General features: G+C 34.6%; 3 protein-coding genes and 1 non-coding gene across 4 annotated transcripts; 1 reads left to right on the top strand and 3 right to left on the bottom strand.

Moving 5' to 3' along the window:
- Positions 1-11,732: 11,732 nt before the first annotated feature.
- On the top strand, positions 11,733-11,806 carry TRNAV-UAC (transfer RNA valine (anticodon UAC)). The gene has a single exon. It is a non-coding gene; the product is annotated as a tRNA-Val (tRNA).
- Positions 11,807-12,902: 1,096 nt separating this feature from the next.
- Positions 12,903-13,504, bottom strand: LOC131072352 (AAA-ATPase At4g25835-like). The gene has a single exon (XM_059207869.1). It carries the CDS (start codon positions 13,491-13,493, stop codon positions 12,906-12,908), a length of 588 nt encoding a protein of 195 aa, XP_059063852.1. The 5' UTR covers positions 13,494-13,504; the 3' UTR covers positions 12,903-12,905.
- A 16-nt stretch (positions 13,505-13,520) lies between these two features.
- LOC131856507 (AAA-ATPase ASD, mitochondrial-like) lies at positions 13,521-14,081 on the bottom strand. The gene has a single exon (XM_059208319.1). It carries the CDS (start codon positions 14,079-14,081, stop codon positions 13,521-13,523), a length of 561 nt encoding a protein of 186 aa, XP_059064302.1.
- Positions 14,082-17,530: 3,449 nt separating this feature from the next.
- Positions 17,531-19,037, bottom strand: LOC131072353 (uncharacterized). Its single transcript, XM_058008491.2, has 2 exons — positions 18,551-19,037; positions 17,531-18,459 (listed from the first exon to the last, which is right to left on the bottom strand). Exons 1-2 carry the CDS (start codon positions 19,035-19,037, stop codon positions 17,531-17,533), a joined length of 1,416 nt encoding a protein of 471 aa, XP_057864474.2.
- Positions 19,038-20,280: the final 1,243 nt, after the last annotated feature.

Raw genomic sequence — 20,280 nt, 5'->3', positions numbered from 1 at the left:
AATCATTTCCCCTTTGAGTCTTAAGCAATCCAAGTATGAAATCTATGCTTATATCCTCTCAAGGTCTCTCCGGTACTGCCAAAGGTTTATATAATCCCACATTCTGGCTACTGCCCTTTGTAACTTGACAAAATATACAACTCTGCACAAGTCTCCTAACATACTTATGAATCTAAGGCCAAAAGTAATATTCACTTACCAATGCTACTATTTTGTCAATACCAAAGTGTTTGGCTAATCCTCCACTATGCTTCTCCTTTATCAAATTCTCCCTCATAGAACTCTTAGGTATGCACAACTGAACTCCTCTGAATATCATCCCATTTTGAATGAAATAATCTAGCCATTGACTTCTACCCACCATAACCGGTTCTCTACATGCTCTCCAAGGTTCTGCAAAATCCGGGTCATCATCATACAAGATCTTTAACTCCTCAAATCCTACTATTGTCACTCTCATCTCTGTCAGCAAATTTCTTCTCCTACTCAATACATCAACAACTTATTTTGACTTCCCACTTCTATGCTTCAACACAAAGGTGTAACTTTGCAAAAATTCTACCTATCTCGTATGTCTTTGATTCAACTTACTCCGACTGTTCAAATACTGTAAGGCTTGATGATCAATATACAACACAAATTCCTTAGGCAATAGGTAATGTCTCCACTTTTTCAAGGCTTGATCTATGACATAAAATTCCTGATCATACATTGAATATCTCCTTTTAGCATCATTCAATTTCTCACTAAAATAAGCTATTGCTCTCCCTTCCTAACTTAATACTACTCCAATTGCATTCTCACTTGCATCACAGTCCACTTGAAATACTTTGTTGAAATCCACTAAAGCCAACACAGGCTACTCAATCACCTTCTTCTTTAATAGTTCAAAACTTCTATTTGCTCCAGTTCTCCACTTGAATTCTTTCATATCTCCTTTCTTTGTCTTAGTCATAGGACTACAAACTGAACTGATATTTCTGATAAACTTTTGGTAGAAACTATCTAATACATGAAATGATCTTACCTCTCCAATGCTTTCTGGTGTAGGCCATTCAACAATTTCTCTTACCTTCTCAAGGTCCATATTCAATCCATCAATAGATATGTGAAATCCTAAATAGGCTCTCTTCCTTTATGAAAGTAGATTTCTTAAGATTTATCAACAACTTCTCTCAACCTCTGCAAAACTTGTCTTAAATACAACAAATGCTCATCTTTTGTCTTATTGAAAATCAGAATGTCATCCAAATATAGATTAACAAACTTACCCAAAAATTTCTTCAATACCTCATTCATCAACCTCATGAAAGTACTTGGTTCATTAATCAACCCTAAAGGCATCATCAACCATTCATACAATCCTTCATTTGTCTTAAATGGCATCTTCCACTCATCTCATTTTGTGATTCTGATCTAATAATATCCACTCTTCAAATCTATCTTTGTGTAGTATCTAGCTCCACTCAAGCAATCCATTATGTAATTCATCCCAAGTAAAGGAAACAGGTACTTCACTGTGATCTTGTTTATTGCTCTGGAATCAGTACACATCCTCCATTTTCCATCCTTCTTAGGTGCTAACACAACTGGCATTGCACAAAGACTCAAACTTTCTCTGATCAAACCTTTTTTCAACAATTCCTACACTTGTTTATTCAACTCTTCATTCTCTATCGATGTCATCTAGTGTGCAAATTTATTAGGCAAACTAGCTCTAGGAATCAGGTCCATGCAATGATTGATACTCCCTATAGGTGGTAATCCATCAGGTACATTATCTATAATGATGTCCTCATACTCTGTCAGTAATGCCCTTATCTCCTCTGGTTTTTTTCTTCATGCTCTAGGTTCTCAGTCTTCTTAGGACCTAAGACAAAACACACATTCTCATGTCTTATTCCATCCAAGAATTTCCTTCCATCCACTAAACAAATTCTAGCATTCATACAAACTTCACTCTTCAAATGCTCCTCCATGGGTAATGCCCAATTTTCTTCATCCCATTTTCTACAATAGTGTATGTGTTCTTTCTTCCATCATGCATCGCCTGTCTGTCAAACTGCCAAGGTATACCCAACAAAATGTGATAAATATCCATAGGCATAATATCATGTACATGACTTCATCATGATAATTTTCAATTTCACCAAGCATTTCTCAATCACTAACAACTTATGGATAAAAGAAGAATGTTGGGTCACACTTTTATAAAGGAACTGGACAACACAACTAAAACTATTTAACTTCGACCGCATAAAAGTGGCATTTCTAAATTGAATTTTGAAATGATGTAAACTGATCAAATGTAGAAATATGAATGATATTTATGTCTGTTATTTTTTTTTAAAATAAGAAAAAAATTGATATTTTTTTAATAAATTGAAAGTTAGATTTTTCATTGCTCAAAATTTTTAAAAATCAGGGGTTCTAGTCGGCGTCACCAAAAAAAAAGAAAATAGACTTTTTATTTTTTATTTTTATTTTTTCCAAATAGACAACATATATATGTTGTGTTAAAAAAAAATTAATTTTGATGTATAATTTTCTTGTTAAAATATTTTGATGTCCAACATAGCTAAATTTGATAGTTTTCATTCGACATCACATTTTCACTACTAAATTTGGGCAAGTGCAAGGTAATGAGTCACAAATTCGCGGAAGTCTGCGTGTTGGAAAACACGCTCTTAAACGGGGGCCCGTTTTCAAAAAATGGGGGCCCGTTTATGCTTTGGGCTCCCGAGCTGAAAGGTAATGGGGGTCCGAAGCAAAACAAAATGGGCCCCCATTTTGTTCTAAAATCGGTGCCCACTTTTAAACAAAATGGGGGCCCATTTTTTAGAAACGGGGGCCTGTTTTTAAAAAGGGGGGCCCTTTTTTTAGAAACGGGGGCTTGTTTTTAAAAACGGGGGCCCGTTTCCGTTTCTAAATCGCATTTTTCCATTTTTTTCCACAAGTCGCCCTTGTTTGAAAATGGGGGCCTGTTTTGTGGAAGTTGATTCCACAACCCACCACTTGGCTCGGGATTAGGCCCGGGATAGGCCTAGGATGGCCACACCTGAGACATGGACCTACAAATTCAAATCTCCATGAATGAAAGCACAAATATGAACTTCTGAAATAGTTTACATGCCTCTAATCATAGAATTTTTATACGAAATTAAAACCCATTTCATATTATACTGTCTAAATTCTAAATATGTAAATTTATTTAAAAATTGATTATTTTAACTATTTTTCATTTAATTTATACTAAATCGGGTCCATAAATTTGAAATATTAACTAATTTTGTTAATTTAATAACTTTTTTATTTTAAAGAATTTTGGAAAAAAAATTATATGTCATCAATCTACACAAAATTATTTTGTATTTAAAAAAAAAAATCAAAAAATGTTAAGTTTACATCAAATTATGTGGGTCGTACACGTCAAATTTTTAAAAAGATAATTACAGCCATTAAAAGATTAATTAAAAAAAAATATTAGAAAAAAAAATATAGAAAAATATGCTCATCAATCTTCAGTGTGTTACAAACCATTTCCCATAATGGTTTGAGAAAATAATTTTAATTGTGTCAAAAAGTGTGGGTCGTATACATGCATGATATGGTCCTGAAACAGACATTTTTAAAACATAGTTTTCAGAACTCCATTCAAAAAGTTATTTTTTATTATGTGGGTATGAAAATAAATTACATATTTGGAAATTACACTCAGAAGGCTATCTTTTATATTACTGACTTTTTCCAAGATTCAATCTCTAAGTGTTTCAAAATTTAAGCTCAAATGAGACAAAATCTGAAAATCAGGGAAAACACTTCCACTTTTTGGCCAAAAAGTGGACTCATCTTCTTGCACTGACCCATTTATCATTAACCTAAAAGAATACCCTTTTCGAGAATATTCTCTCATCTAGTGAATTTTTTTTTTTTTTAATATCATTTAATATATATTTTTTAATTTCTAATCAACCTCTTTTCTAACTTTAAAAAGCTACTCGCAATGTTTAATTAATAAAAAATATTAAAAATAATCAAAATAATAAAAAAATTATGTCTAGATTCATGGCTTTGAGCTCTACAAAAGGATTATTTTCAATTTTTGTATAAAAAAATTCTTCTTGAAGAAAAAGTGAGCAAAAGTGAAAAGTTTCATAAATACAGAGTTTTTCACCTTTTTTGTGCCACATCACATGACACATAAGATAGTTCGGCCAGACTGAGTTTGACCGGACTACCCTTATTTCAAACTATAAACAGAAATTGATTTTTTTTAATGGACTCATTTGAACTAAGTTAATCCAGTTGGTCTCCCGATGCCATTTACAGTCGAGGGGTAGTCTAGCCAGACTCAGTTCGACCGGACTACCCTTAGTTTCCCCAAATTGTGACACAACTCCATGCTTATACCCTTGATCATCCTCAATCCATGCTATCTGATATGGTTTAAGGTGTTTCAATTTTTCCGACTCCAATTTATTCACCATTTCCTCTAAAACAAGATTGTCCAAGTTACCACTATCAATAAAAGCTTTACAACACTTACCAGATACCTTACACCTGGTCCTGAACAAATTCCTCATCTGCAAGGGCTCTTCATCTTCTCTCGTATGACACAGGGCTCTCCTGATCATCAACAATTCTTTATCTTATGGTTTGTAAGTTGATCCTATGGGGATTTCTTCAACTAATGTTGTTCTCCTAGTGTTCTCTATCTTCTTACATTCAAAATCACATTGTCTATCTCCTCCACACTTAAAACAATTTCCCCTAAACACTTTCTTATCTTGTCTTCTATCATCTTTTCCAAAAGCTTCATTCTGATAACCATTAGGTTCTCTTCTCTGGTAGAAATTTCTATCATCCTGGTGCAAGAGCACCACCTATGAAGGAATGAACCAAAGTCAAGATGCTCTTCTATTAGTATAAAATGGATATAATAAGACCCTATTGACCCCTTTTGTAATCAATGTCTTAGGAGTGTGACAAGTTTTGTCCAATTGTGGGTCAAATTGTCACTTAGGGTCTTGTAGATCAATTTGGGTCAATAAGGGTCACAATGGTGTAAATTGTGAGACCAAGTGACAAAAGGTTTATTTGAGTCATTTTGATGTAATCAAATCATATGTAATATCCTTGGGGTCCTAAGATTGTTCAGAGTCTAAGTTGGTTGAACATTGCAAAAAATGTCATATTGTCAATTTGTTGTAATGACAATTTTGCAATTTTGTGAGTTGTGATTCTCCAATGGTCAGCTCATTTTGAAAAATAGTTGGAGATGGTTGTGGTCGTTTGGGAGACACATTTAAAGGCCCCAAACATTGAAGGATGTAAGGTTGTTAATATTGGAAGGAAATTGAAGCATCAAATATGTTGGAAAAATTAGAAACCCACCTAATTTATGTTGATTTCGTATTGAAGGTGGATTGACAAGAATTCTCATCACATAGATCCTAAAACTAGATTGTTTTACCTTTATTTTTCAATTGGTGTGAAGTTTTGAAGTGATATCTACCCCATTCTATAAGCAAATCTCTACCGGGTAGCCTAAAACCCTTAAACCCCTCAGGTTTGACTTTAATAATGGGTTTTGGCCTATCAGTCCTTAATTGAATACTCTAACATTGTAGGAGATGATAGGCCACTGTATTATGTGTCATTTTCAGAATCCATTAAGAGGATCCAAAAGGGTGAAGAGAATGAAGAATTAACCCTAGGTCTAGCATCTCTATGTGATAGGCCGGTTTAGTGGGTGCAATATGTGTGAATTGAGTAGTAGAGCACATGGAGGGATTTTAATATGTTAGAAGAGTGTTTTGGAGGTTGATATAACATTTCATGGTCAGTGGTGGTCATCAATTAGGAGAAAGTGTCCAGTCAAGTAGGCCTAATAGCCCTATTAGGTTTGTTGGTGCAGTATAGGTTGGGATATCTGCAAATTGGCTTGGAACCTAAAAGTGAGGTATTGTTGAGAACTCCCAAAAGGGTGTTTGAAAATATAATTTGTTTGCTTAGATCCTCAGGGTGCCAAAAGTTATCACCCGATTCCTTCAAATGGAGGCCTAATTGCAATTTAGGTCTGTTTGTGGACAAGTGAGTCAAAATTGATGGTACAGAGAGTCTAGACCATGAAATCTTGTTTTGTTTGTGTCAAGATGTTGTAAGAACACCCCTCCAAGGGTTGTTGTGTTGAATTGGTCAAGTGGGCCATTCAAACCCCTAAATCTTAGTAGTAGCCCACTCATGTATGCAAGGGTGTGTGTAGACACTCAAGCCTATTGATTGTTTTGTTGTTTGAGAGGGGACATATTTGAGTCTTTGAGTCTCCCATGGTATTGTTAAGTGTCATTGAACCATTATTTGGCTTGGTGTTGTGTAGGACCCTTTTGTAGTAGGGTTTTGGTTGAGTTTGTGAGCCATTTAGGTTGATTGGTTCAAGGTTGTCCTTTAAGTGTTGATACCTCCTCATCATATTGGTATCAGAGTAGGATTTTGAAGATCACTTGGGTGGTGTGGTCTTAGTGTATGTCAGAGGAAGAGGTTGAAGTAGAGGCTGACAAGATGCTTCTTAAGAGTATGCCACAAGATGCAGTGAAGAAATTGATTGAAGAGATGCTTGAGTCCAAGCTAAAAGAATTGAAAAAGCCTAAGGGTAAGGATAAGGAAGATGAAAGTGACACTGATGAAGAAGGGGATAAAGAAGATGTGGAATCCCCTAAGTGAGTAGAAGATATACCTGTGGATCAAAAGGCATTTTTAGATGCCTTGAAGTCAGTTAATAGGGACACCATAGATGGGTTGCCTATATATAGTGGAAGAATGGAAGCAGAAGAGGTGATAGACTGGATTGAGGCATTGACCAATCATTTTGAGTACAAAGAAATCCCTGAAGACAAGAGAGTCAAGTTGGCAAAGGCAAGGTTGAAGGGGTCTTCTCTTACATGGTGGAACTTTGTACAAGGGGAGAGAGTTAAGGAGGGGAAGAGTATGATAATCTCCTAGGAAAGGATGAAGGTTAAAGTCAAGGCACAATTCATGCCCATTGACTATGAAGTGCAGTTGTACAAGAATTTGTAGAACCTCAGGTAGAGAGACCTTGATGTGAATGCATATCTGAAGGAGTTTCATAAACTTAGTCTCAGATCAAAGAGACAAGAAGAGGAATAAAAAAAAGTGGCTAGGTACTTGAATGGCCTAAGAATTAACATCCAAGATGAGATCAACATCTTGGCATCAGAGACAATGAACAAGTTCTTTCAATTGGTCCTAAGGGAAAAGGAAAAGCTAAAGAGAAGAAATGAGTAGGGTAACAGAGGTAAAGGAGGGAGAAGTTTTAGAGGTAGAGGCAGTTTTGGAGGAAGAATTCCTAACCAAAGGTCTGGTGGGGAGTCTAGCCAAGGAGAGAAAGTTGGGGACTCAAGTAGCAGAGGAGTCTAATAAGGGAAAAGACCTAATGGAAGAGGTGGGACAAATGGATCAGGGAGAGGATCAAGATCTACAATCAGAGATGCTAAAACTACAATTTGATGGGGCACCCAGCTTACAAGTGTCTGGAGAAGGCCTCAACTTCTCATGGTGGTGAGAGGAGAACCACTTTGACTCAAGAAGATGCAAGGAGTGTGACGTCTCTTAAATTGATTTTAACATTAGAGATGGGAGAGAACCTAATGATCAAGAGGACATTGCTCAAGGAACTAGTGAAGATTGAGCTACCCCAAAGAAGGGCTTTGTTTAGAGTCAACTGCAAGATTCAAGGTAAGGTTTGTAAAGTTGTAATAGACTCAGGTTCTACTGATAACATTATATCTTTGGAAGTAGTAAACAAGTTGAACTTGGAGAGGATACCCTATAGTTGTCCATATAGGGTCAGTTGGTTGAAAAAGGGGCAACACATACTCATCAATGAACAAGCATGGGTAGAGTTCAATATTGGGGGGTATAAGGATAAAATTTTGTGTGACATCCTTCCAATGGATGCTTGCCATCTTTTGCTTGGTAGACCATGGCAGTTTGACAGAAAGACTCATCATGATGGGGAAAAGAATGTTTACTCACTCCAAAAGGATGGTGTAACTTATAGGATACAGTCATTGGTAGAAGGGAACCCACAACATGTAGGATCTAGTGTGATGATGGTGGGAGAAAAAGAATTCCTAGATACACTAAAAGAGGAAGGTGGAGTAGGTTTTTCTTTGATTGTGAAACTCAAGGAGGAAAGGAAGACAGGTGTGAGTGAAGTAGGACCCAAGGAGGTCAGAGAAGTGCTTGAGAGATACAAAGGAGTGGTTGCAGAAGACATACCTGATTCCCTGCCACCTATCAGAGACATTAGCCATCAGATTGACTTCATACCAGGGGCAGTACTCCCTAACAAGGTAGTGTATAAAATGACTCCACAACAAAATGAAGAGATAGCAAGACAAATTCAAGAGCTCCTAGATAAAGGGTTGGTGAGAAAGAGTCTTACGCCATGTGCAGTACCTACTGTTTTAGCCCCAAAAAAGGATGAGAGATGGAGATGGGAGAGTCTAGACCATGAATATATGTTTTTTTTATAAAAATTATATATATATAAGATAATATAAAGAGAATTATATATAGAGAGAGAGAATTATATATTACATCAGTTTTAACATAGAATTAGAGTTTACAGAATGTTACTAGTGCATATAAACGTGCATATTGCGGTGTGCAGAGCTTGCGGGTTCAATCGGTGCCCACAGTGACCTAAATAGAGAAAAAATCTATTTACTGTTTTCTTGTTTTAATTTTGCAGTAGCCAATTGGAATTTGCATCCGATGAGCGATTGTATTATTTTTTAAGGTTAAACACAAACAGATTTTCCTGTCTAAACGATTAATTCCAGTAACTTGTTAGCTCAACTGTCTAAATCACAGCGGCCTATTAGCTCGGTTAGAGCGTCGTGCTAATAACGCGAAGGTCGCAGGTTTGAGACCTGCATAGGCCATTATCAATCGTGTTGCAGTATTTTCTCCTCTCCTGCAATCAATATTAATGGCATCTTTTGTTAACACCTCCAAAAATTGCTCATTTCCACGCTTTTTAACAGATATTTTAGGAAGGGTCGCTTGTTGCAGTTACTGGATTGCATGCTCAGTCCTCTTCTTGCAAATCACAAACGCACACCACCGTACATATAGACATGGTTTTAGGTCCTGACTTACCATGCGAGGAAACTAAAGATCAACAGAAGTAATCAACCAATATTTAACAAGGGAAGTGAAGACCTGAGGCATCCTAATTTCACTGGTTTTCGATCGAATGAATGAATGCATTTCACAAAATCCAACGGTTTAAGGGAGATTCAATGGTTTAAAAACTTACAGTTTTCTGGTGTATGCATCACTTATTTATATAAACAAGGTTTAAATGTTTTAGTTTCATAAGGTTTGATTAAATAGCATACTTTAAGCATTGATGTGTTTATGTGGCTCATTTTAAATCATTCTAATAGGTGATTCTATTGAAAAAGTACTTATTATTTCAGACGAGCCACCTAAACAAGCTCACCTATTATTTCATATGAGTCACATAAAAAAACCCCCACATATTAATGTGATTTAGATGAATGACCTAAACAAGTTAATGCTTACAGTATGCTTGGTTTCCACATATGGCATTGACATATTCCACTCCCCATAGAGTCTCTTGCATTTGAATATTCGCATACAATTTCTAAAACCCTCCTTTTTCTAATGTTGTCTCCTTGCTAGTTCTCACTTCATGGACAAAAAAGCTAGACCCCACTCGTTGGACAGTGGTATCTTCTTACCTCTAGCATGTTCTTGTCTTACCATTACTCCTCTTTGCTCGTTTCATGGGTTCTTTTTGCTTCTATTCTCATTTCTTCTCCACAACCTACTTCCATTCTTATTCCAACACAAAATTAGTCTTATCTATCCTTCCTATCTCTCCCTTCTCTAGTTCTCTCTTGCTTTCACACTCCTTAGTGTGCATCAACTATATAAATCAATGATTTCTCTCATCTATATCTTGATATTTTTTTTATTCAAGTCCAACTACCAATGGAGGAGAATCCTAAAGAAGGAGATGATACTTTTATTGGTTGGAAGCAATTGATGATACTACCCTTGGAAGTGAGAGGATATAAAAATCAACAAGGATGTCATAAGTAACAATAAAAAGGGTGTTGCAAGCTAGAAGCTGAATGAAATGATAAGCATGCATGATAAATGATGACAACTTGAAAACTCATGATGTGAAGAATTTGTTACAAGAAGAGGACAATGATGAGTACTATGCAGTGGCAATTTAAATAAATAAAACAATAGGTATGATCATGTAGTACAAATTAGTGGCTAGAATAATGAACTAATGGATATGTTATCTATCCTTCCTATCTCTCCCTTCTCTAGTTCTCTCTTGCTTTCACACTCCTTAGTGTGCATCAACTATATAAATCAATGATTTCTCTCATCTATATCTTGATATTTTTTTTATTCAAGTCCAACTACCAATGGAGGAGAATCCTAAAGAAGGAGATGATACTTTTATTGGTTGGAAGCAATTGATGATACTACCCTTGGAAGTGAGAGGATATAAAAATCAACAAGGATGTCATAAGTAACAATAAAAAGGGTGTTGCAAGCTGGAAGCTGAATGAAATGATAAGCATGCATGATAAATGATGACAACTTGAAAACTCATGATGTGAAGAATTTGTTACAAGAAGAGGACAATGATGAGTACTATGCAGTGGCAATTTAAATAAATAAAACAATAGGTATGATCATGTAGTACAAATTAGTGGCTAGAATAATGAACTAATGGACATGTTATTATATTCATAATGCATGGGGATTTAGTCCACGAAATGAATTTGCAATCGAGGACCAAGAGTTAAGGTTTAGATTACTTAATAGAGTATGGAGAATTTTGTATGTTAACATAGTATGAGAAACATTGTATGAATAGAGGAATGATGGATAGAGTCAAGGAAACCAAAAATGTAAATCCAATATGAGGTATAGATACATGCCAAGAATATCATTATAGCAAAAAAAGGTGAGTTGTTAAATGATGTGAAAGAAAGGACAAACATAGATCCACAAGATGTGGAGGAATTTGCAAAGCTACAACAAACTAATAAAGAATTTAGGATTGACAAATATAATTGGTATCATTGAGATAATTATATCTTGAAGTAGTGTGTTATGCATGAGGTTCAAGAAAAAGAGTTCAATTTATTAAGTAGAGAAATATTTGTGATGATTTATTTATCTCGTTCATTCCATTGAGAAAAGTTGATTTTGTGAGAAACAAGTGGTTAATGCTAGTGGAGGATAGCAAGTATACAATATAAACAAATGTTACAGAAAAGCAAAACTTTGTAGAGTTCTTCCAATATCTATTATCATCCTGTACTAAGAGTGACATTAATGACACTTAATAGCTTTCCTCATACCGCACCTAAATTATAGCTTTGACAATAAGATACCTTGATAATTCTTGGTTACGTGACATAGTATTGCTTGACATGTCATGCCATCCGATTTCAGCAACAGTTTTTGTGTATGGGTAAGAAAATATCAAACAAACAAAAGTTTAGTTTAGAAACTCCTTCGACGAATTTTCCACTGTCATGTAAGATTCATCTTTACTGCAGAAGACTGAATTTATATTCAGCATTATTTATTTATCTTGTTTAGAAGAAGAATATATTCCGTCTGAGATCTCACTTAAACAATGTGGTGCTGTGGTGTAGTCGGTTATCACGTCAGTCTTACACACTGAAGGTCCCCAGTTCGAACCTGGGCAGCACCACTGATTATATAATTGAGCTTTAATTAATGGTTTTTTTTTCAATATTTGTAAGCGTACCAACCATGACCTCAATGTATCAACTTTTGTGAATATAACAATTACATTTCAATAATACAAGAAGTAATAGCTGAAATATTTTAGTCAGCAAGTTGACATCAAATCAATTATAATATATTGTTCAAAATAGACAAAAAAACTCAATCAAATATACAATAAAGACAAAAACAATTATTTAAATTATTAATAAATATTATCTTATTCTAACAAACAAATGACTACTTAACAAACTACCTTAAATTTCCTATCCACATATGTTACCCCCACATATGTTACCTCCACCTTACAAAATAAGATTTGAGTTGTTTAGAAAATTTATGCAATTAATAACAGGCACTTATCCAGTCATTTTTCATGTCAGTCAAAAAAAAAAGAATAAAAAAAATTTAGAGATTAAAGTCATACGCTAATAAGAAGAATGGGGTTTAATGATTAACTGCATAAATAGAGAAAATTTTCCTGAAATAAAATTACAAATTACTTTTCCATGATAGGAGTTTTCCTGGTGATCGATAAGAATAACCAAGCAGAGTATATTAAAAACAAAAATGGAAGACATTTGAGTCCAAGCATGTTCCCACTTTTCTGAAGCTTTTCAATTTAAACTTGGGTTTTCACTTATACCAACGACCGGAGAAGATTCTCTGCAACTAAATTGTCTTCTACTCTTTCTACATTTGGAAAAAAAATTAAAAAATAAAATAACAAGTTACGTTTACTTGTTTACTAGAAAGAAAAAAAACGACATTGAGTTCAAGCATATTCTTATTCTGCTGAAACTTTTTAATTTAAACTGGAATCTTCACCTATGACAGCGACCGGAGAAGATGCATCTGCAACTAAATTGTCTTCTACACTTTCATTCTCCGGTGCAATCTCATTTTTCACGGCAGACTTTTCAAGAGCAGCGGTGGGATTGTCACACACCCTCATCAATTCCTCAGTCACATCCGTCGGCGTGATCTCCGCCTTCTTCATCAAAACCTCAACTTTTTCAAACAGAGGATGATCTTCAACCCCAAGACAATTTCCAGAAAAGAACTTAAAACGTAGAAAAAGTGCAGAAAGACAAATGAATATGCTTATCCATGCGGCCCGATCGAAGAAGCGCAGGGTCTAGCCGATCAACATGATTCCTGGTAAAAATAATAATCTTTTCGCTGCCACAGCACGACCACAAACCATCTGTAAAATTTAAAACCCCAGACAAAGTAACTTTGCTCTCGTCACTGTCTCTCTCATCTTTCTTAGGGTTTTGCTCTTCCTTGCTCCTTTTCTTCGCCTTCTTTTTCCGGTCGGACAAATCCAGTGAGCAGTCGATGTCCTCAATCACAATAATAGACTCATTTGTTGTCCCGATCAAAAGCTTCCTTAGCTCAGTGTTGGTCTTGACCTCAGCTAATTCCAGGTCATAAATATCATACTCCAGAAAATTCGAAATGGCAGCGATCATGCTCGATTTTCTGGTGCCGGGCGGGCCGTAGAGCAAATATCCCGGTTTCCACGCACGGCCGAGCTTCTTATAATAATTTTCCCTCTGAGAAAACTTTCTGCAGTCCTCCATTATGTCATCCTTTACCTCCGGGTCAAGAGCTAGGGTTCCAAAAGTTGCAGGGTGTTCGAAAACCATCGGCGTCCAAACGCGGTTTCTGTCCTGCTACGAGTGCGATTTACCCCGTTTGTTGGTGTAAATCTTCCGCTGCCGGTTTTTCAACACCAAGATTTTGGCCTCCGCAATTACATGCGGAAGATAGGTTTCAAAAACCCTGGCTTTGTCCTTCTTGTGGAATTTCAGCTCAAAGTGGCGCTTCTCGTCAGAGGTGTTATATCTGGAAAACAGAGGTGGCTTGCATTCTCTGCTGCGGAGAGTCCACCAGGCTTTGAAGCCCTGAAATTCGTCCATGATTTGTTGGCCCTTGTCCATGGTGAAGGTAAAAGCCGTGGCTTTTTGGGGTTTGCTGAGCTTCAATCTGGCGGCGGCGGAAGAGGATAGCGTCCTCAAATAAATCTGCACCGATTCGTAAAGATCGTTGATCTTGATGCCTTCGTTCTCCTCAATCACTAAAATGATGTATGGAGACAGATATCGGGCAAGCCTGCGCAGTGGTTCTCTGAAATATTCGTAGAGTTCGCGAGGGAGGTAATTCCTGGCCATTGTTGCCACGAAAAATATGGTTGCCGTGAGCGTCCCGAGATTCGACCACATCTCCATTGCCATTTTGTTGGCTTGCTTTGAGAGGGGCAAAAGAAGGTTATAGAAATGGTAAAGCTGGCCTGCACCATTAAAGAAATGATGAAGATGCCACTGTTGAGTCATGGTAGGGTTTGATTAAACGTCTCGGTTACCGACATGAGAGTGTTCAATTGTAATTCAACTACTTTTGCCTCATTCCTCGTAGTTTCCATTTTCAGAATCTGGTAAGGAGAAAACTGCAGAAACGATTTTATAATACCTTCAGTGAATGGCCCTTGTGCAGATCAAGGGTCATACTATATTAGACTTGGATTAATGGACAGAAAAGCTTGAGGAGTAACTTGGCACCTTATATTAGTATACTTATATTTTAAAAAATCTATGTAAAATTTTCTGAGAGATATCTAATTTCAAAATATTTAAGATTCATAGAAATGAATAAATCATTTTACCTTCTATGTGACAAATGAGAGCTATGCAAGAAAAATACTTGCATCAATCAAAAGATTCACTATAAATATGTTATTAGAGGAGCTATGCAAGAAGATCAAAATAACCAACCAAATGCTTTATAAATCATCATATTGATAGAAGAAAATATTTTTACATATAGCATTTTCGAATAGAAATCTCACATAGTATCCCAGAATTCATAAACAATGAATAAATCACCATACCTTCTATTTGACAAGAGAGAACTATGCAAGAAAACAATTGCAACAATTTATAGAATCACTATAAATATATTATTATAGGTATGTTGCAGGAAGATAAGAACAATTCAACACATGCATTATAAATCATCAAATTGATAGAAGAAAATGTATTTACATATAACAATTTTAATGGAAACCTCACATAATATCCCACACTAATCCTACCCAAAAAATATTATTTCTCTTATATCATAATATAAGTCAAACAAAATCGATAAATATTTCTAAAATGTGTAAAATGTTTGTAAAAATAAAAAATATTGAAAATCAAATACAAAGTAACTATAGTAATAACACTCCATTGTAATGGTGTAAACCCATTGCAAATTCTTCAGTGATGAGAATAGTATTACGACCTTTGTTTTCATAGTGATCACGATATACTTCTTTCAACATAGCTGGAAATCCAGCCTCTATTGTATATGCCTCATGAGTTTTCCTTGCAACATCTTCCATTTCCAATATTTCGAGTTCCTCAACATCATCTATCATTAAGGCAGTGTTTTCAATTTCTCTAACGATTTTGTTGCAATACTCTAAAATGGTTCTTGCACATTTGTCGATAGGGGGTTCGACAAAATTATTAGAGTTTACAGAAGCATGAGCGCTCTCAACAATGATTTCTGATTCATTCTGTGAAGCATCCATAGTTTCAACTTTTTGCTAAAAATAAAAAACAATAAAACTAAGATTAGTATTAAGGTACACTGAGAATAAAATAATTCATAATTTGAAATAAAATAAAATTATAAAAAAATAATATTAAGAAATACAAATTGTACATGAAATAAATAATGAAAATACCTCATAGTCATTGAAAAAATTCAACCATTAAAATATGATATTAGCTGGCTTACTTTGTTGAGATGTCACCAAAATCATATGAAATACCACAAAAAATATAAAATCATAAGCAAATGATGTGACAATAAAAAAATTAATCTTTCTATTTGATTATTAAATAACCAATAAAATATAATTAACAACATAACAAACATTGACAATTTTTTTGTAGTCACCAAGTTCATTAGTTTTGTTTGATGCAAGAAAGAATACATAAACCATAAAAGATCACATTCTTAGCAATTTTACAACAATAGTTACAAAATATTATGAAAATTGAATTTAGGCTTAATTGCATCAAATAATAATATAAAAATAGCCTAATTGAATATAGTCATAAATGCAATCTTTAAATAGTTTGCACACATTTATCAAATAATATCTATAGATTACTTTCACTTTCTTAACCATGGATGCATAAGTAATATCTCTCGATCTTCAGTATTGTCAAGAATAGTCCGAACTTTAATTGTCACATTGGACTTCATTGCATACAAGGCAGGTATCCCATAGTATGTATGCAACAACCTAAATGATGGCATAACTTGATGCACTGTGAATCTTATAGAGTACCCGAGCTTAAGAGTAGTAAGAAACCATTCCTCAGGTGGGCCTATGTGATAACTGATCCGTGATTGTCCCTTAAGAAATCTCATAAACTTCATTCTAAATTGACCAGATAGAGTGTGATTCTCAATTTTTGTTGTTGGTGTAATAATGATCCTCCAAATGCATCCAACAAGGTAAAGATCTCGAATCTCATGGTATAGAGCAATCGACCAACCATACAAATCTATAATCTCAATTTGAAGATTATAAAATCTGACATCTAAGTTCATTTTGATCTTCAATTCATATAAGAAGTTAAAATATAGAGCATAATTTTCAAATTTGAATTAATTGGTCCTTAATCCATTGTTGTTAATTTTCTTGACCATCCTATCTCTGACCCAATAGCGGACACTCAATTCCTCTATACAAAGGAGGTCATTGCGTGGAAGATACGGGTGATACATTGACATCCAAGTGGACACCCATTTTGTACGTATATTATCAGACATCTTCCTGACATGCATGCAAATTATTATTAGCTCTTAAATTACTATTAAATTGCTCAAGGAATATACTTTCCAATTTAAATAGAAAATCACATAAAGGGTAATAAACATTAAGCAAATGAATGTTATCAAAGTACCTAAAATATATATTCATACATTTTTAATCAAAGAGATATACATACATACATACATTGTTTTCCAAGTTAGTATATTAAACACAAGGAGGACCATAACAATTCATACATGTACGAATTTTCTTTACCATGATGATATAAAAAAAGATGCAATATTATATTAGGTGCATCTAAGAAATATGGCTATCAAAAGGAAATATCCTTCACATTTCAAATGAAATTTATACTGGATATGGAATTAAATAAAAAATGGCTTGTTTAAATTTATGTAACATAAAATAATAATTTATATTTGTATATTTAATAGATATTGTGGAAGCACTTAGTGGTGTATAAAATGTTAACAATTATTTGTGGTGGGCAGACATAACACAAGTATTAGAGCCATGGAAGCAAATTTGATCAAAAAAATATATACGTGCAAATTTAATCTTCTACAAATTTGAGTTTATTTTATTTAGCCTTATTTTTGGAAAGTTGTCTACCTTTTTTTATTTTCTCATAATGAATGGTAATATTATTTTAAAGCCCTCTAGAGATTTGTACGGAAATAAAAAACCTTTCATTGATTAAATTCATGTAATATTTCTTATCATTTATAATTATTGAATAAACATTGTGAAAGCATATATGATATATTAAATATTAGAAATAATTATAGTGGCAATAGAGAACACATGTGTGAAAGACAATAAAAAAAATTCAACAAAAAATATATTACATCAATTATCTTCCAAAAGTTTCAGCCTATTTTCCTCAGCCTTGCGCTTCGCAAGTTGTCTACCCTTTTTCATTTTCTCATAACGATCATATGTAAATGGTGGCATTATTCTCAAACCCTCTAGAGATTTTATTCGAGATACTACAACAAATGTCAATCCAGTTCTTTCTCTTGGTCCTATATCAATAGTTACTTTTGGAAGAGTCAATCCTTGAGACTTATGCATAGTCAATGCCCATGCCAATCTCAATGGTAGCTGAAGTGTTCTGCCCTTTTGTATTGTTGTTATTGGAATTGTATTTGGATGTTGATCTTCAAATGGTAATCCTAAGTAATTATCAAATTCAACCATCAGATATGTCGGTGGGTCAGGTGGAGCACTTCCTGGCTTGTAGACAATCTTTTGAACATATCCCAAAGCTCCATTTACAAGACCTGCTTGTATCCAAAGGTTTGAAGTTAGCATGACCCTTGAATTCTTACTGATCAATAACTCTAGATCAAGTTCACTAGTTGAGAAATCTTCTCCTATATTAACACTTCCTACTTTTGTTGCCACACTTCGTGCAATGGGATGCCTCAATGAATATAACATTTTTTTATTATGACTATGAACATTGTCATTTGTGGAGAACAAATGGACGGTATTTTCAAATTCAGAATTACTTGCATTATCTATGCTAGTAGGGGTTCTCATCATTAGCAGCTTCCAATCATCAATTTGTGGGTTTGCATCTCTTAGATTTGTCAAAAGTTGATAAAATCTTTGTTGCTGAATATTTTCTCCATCTTGTCTGAATATTTTATCTAAAGTAACCATAATTTTGAATTCCTCCCATAGTATCTTTGCCCGTCTATTACTGGCATATGCAGGTCTATCATTAGCTGGAGGCAATTGACCCAAATCTCCTACCAAAATCATAGATATACCTGAAAGATAATTCAAAATAATTATTTTTCAAAATATATAATATTGTTATTGAAATTTATTTTTCCTCATTAGTCAAAATGAAATGCATACCTACAAAACTTAGGTGTGCACTTTGTGGGTATGCTTGTCGGAGTTGAGAATCTATGTTTTCCAACATGTTTTGACCAATGACGCTCATTTCATCAATCAAAATGTACTTGATATGTGCCATTTCTTCTTGAAAAATGGCAAGTCTTGTTCCTTGTAGCTGAGTGAAATCTCGTATTGGGAATCTCAATTTTAAATGAACTATAGAGGCCCCTATATTGAATGTTGCAACTCCTGTTGGTGCGAGTAATAGAAGAGGAGAATGAGATGGAATTGCAACATTTTCAAGAGCTTGACTGATGGCACCAATTAAATATGACTTTCCTGTACCTGTTGTTCCCTGAATTATCATGAACAATGGCACTTTATTTTGATTCCTCTGATAGTGTGTCATAATTATATCAACTGCCTTTTTTTGCTTATCACTGAGGGTCGTGTAGTTGATGCATTGGGGTATATCATCATATATAAGACATCCATGATCCTTCATGTTAGTTATGAAACTGATTGTTGTAGTTGTGTACTCTTCACCTTGATAATCAGCAGACCAATTTGTATGTCTATCAATGTCTCTTCTCCCCAACATATCTATTTCTAAAAATTGTATATTTTGACCATGATGTAGCCTAGATATAATTTCCCATTCATGCTCTGTGGTATTTCTCTAAATAACTTCATTCTCTTCAATTTCTGAATCACTATTAGCCTATGCATTTTCCATACTTGTTGTCCATTCGACATGCCAAGGATTGTAGGTAAATGACTCCCAATTTTCTATTATAGAGTCATCATCATGACCAATATCCCTTTCTATGTCACGAAATGGTTTGTAGAGTAATAACTCTGATAAACAGAAGTCAATCCATTTATTTGACTCACGAGGAGGAAGAGATACAAACCTAGGAAAAACTCTAACAATTGCTACTCTTTCCTTTGGTTCCCATTTGTTGTCTCATTTTCTTTTAGGATTATATATCCATGATCTAGCTCCATCAATTAATGTGACACCTTCCATACAAAGAGGCCTTGTTTTATATCCATCAATGAAAGATTTTGTCTGGTCTTCATTATTCTCTTCATCATTTATAGTTATAGGTTTGAACACCTCACGTGAGACATTTAGATTAACAAATCTTCTACTACTCTCTACTAATGGAAGTTCTAACAACATGTGACATGTTTCTTGAGCACCAATGTCCCTTTCAATAATTGTTTCAGTCAGAAGCCTTCTATATGCTTGAGCAGCTAAATCATTAGGGTCTTCCATGTTGGAGAGACACATCAACATATGGTGATATGTTTCAGAGTTTTTCTATGCTTTTGCTGCATACTTGGCAATATATTTGATTACTGCATGTTTGGAAAGAATAGGTTGCCAATGTATATTTTCTCTCCATAATTGCAATATGTGACGATTATGTGAATTCACCCTATCATCATTTCTTGCAGGTTCAATTTTTTTTTCACCCGTTTCTATATCTTCATATAATTTGGACCCCCTCAGATTCAAAGGCCAAGGAGCATTATACCTATAGAAAATATCAAGACTTGTCATAAATATTTTGTTACTTTTTTTTTGTATAGTATTTAATTCTTATATAAATATTTGATTTGATAAAATATTTACCTACAAACCATCCTTCCTCTTTTTTTTCGTAGGCATGCACCCTCCCTACACAATATATGTCATTCTACATAGTTAAGGATTTCTTCATAGTCCTTATCAATATTTG

This window comes from Cryptomeria japonica, chromosome 7, assembly GCF_030272615.1.
Source record: "Cryptomeria japonica chromosome 7, Sugi_1.0, whole genome shotgun sequence".
NCBI lineage: Eukaryota > Viridiplantae > Streptophyta > Pinopsida > Cupressales > Cupressaceae > Cryptomeria > Cryptomeria japonica.
Note: the sequence above shows the minus strand (reverse complement) of the source record. Positions and strands in the feature narration are given on the sequence as shown.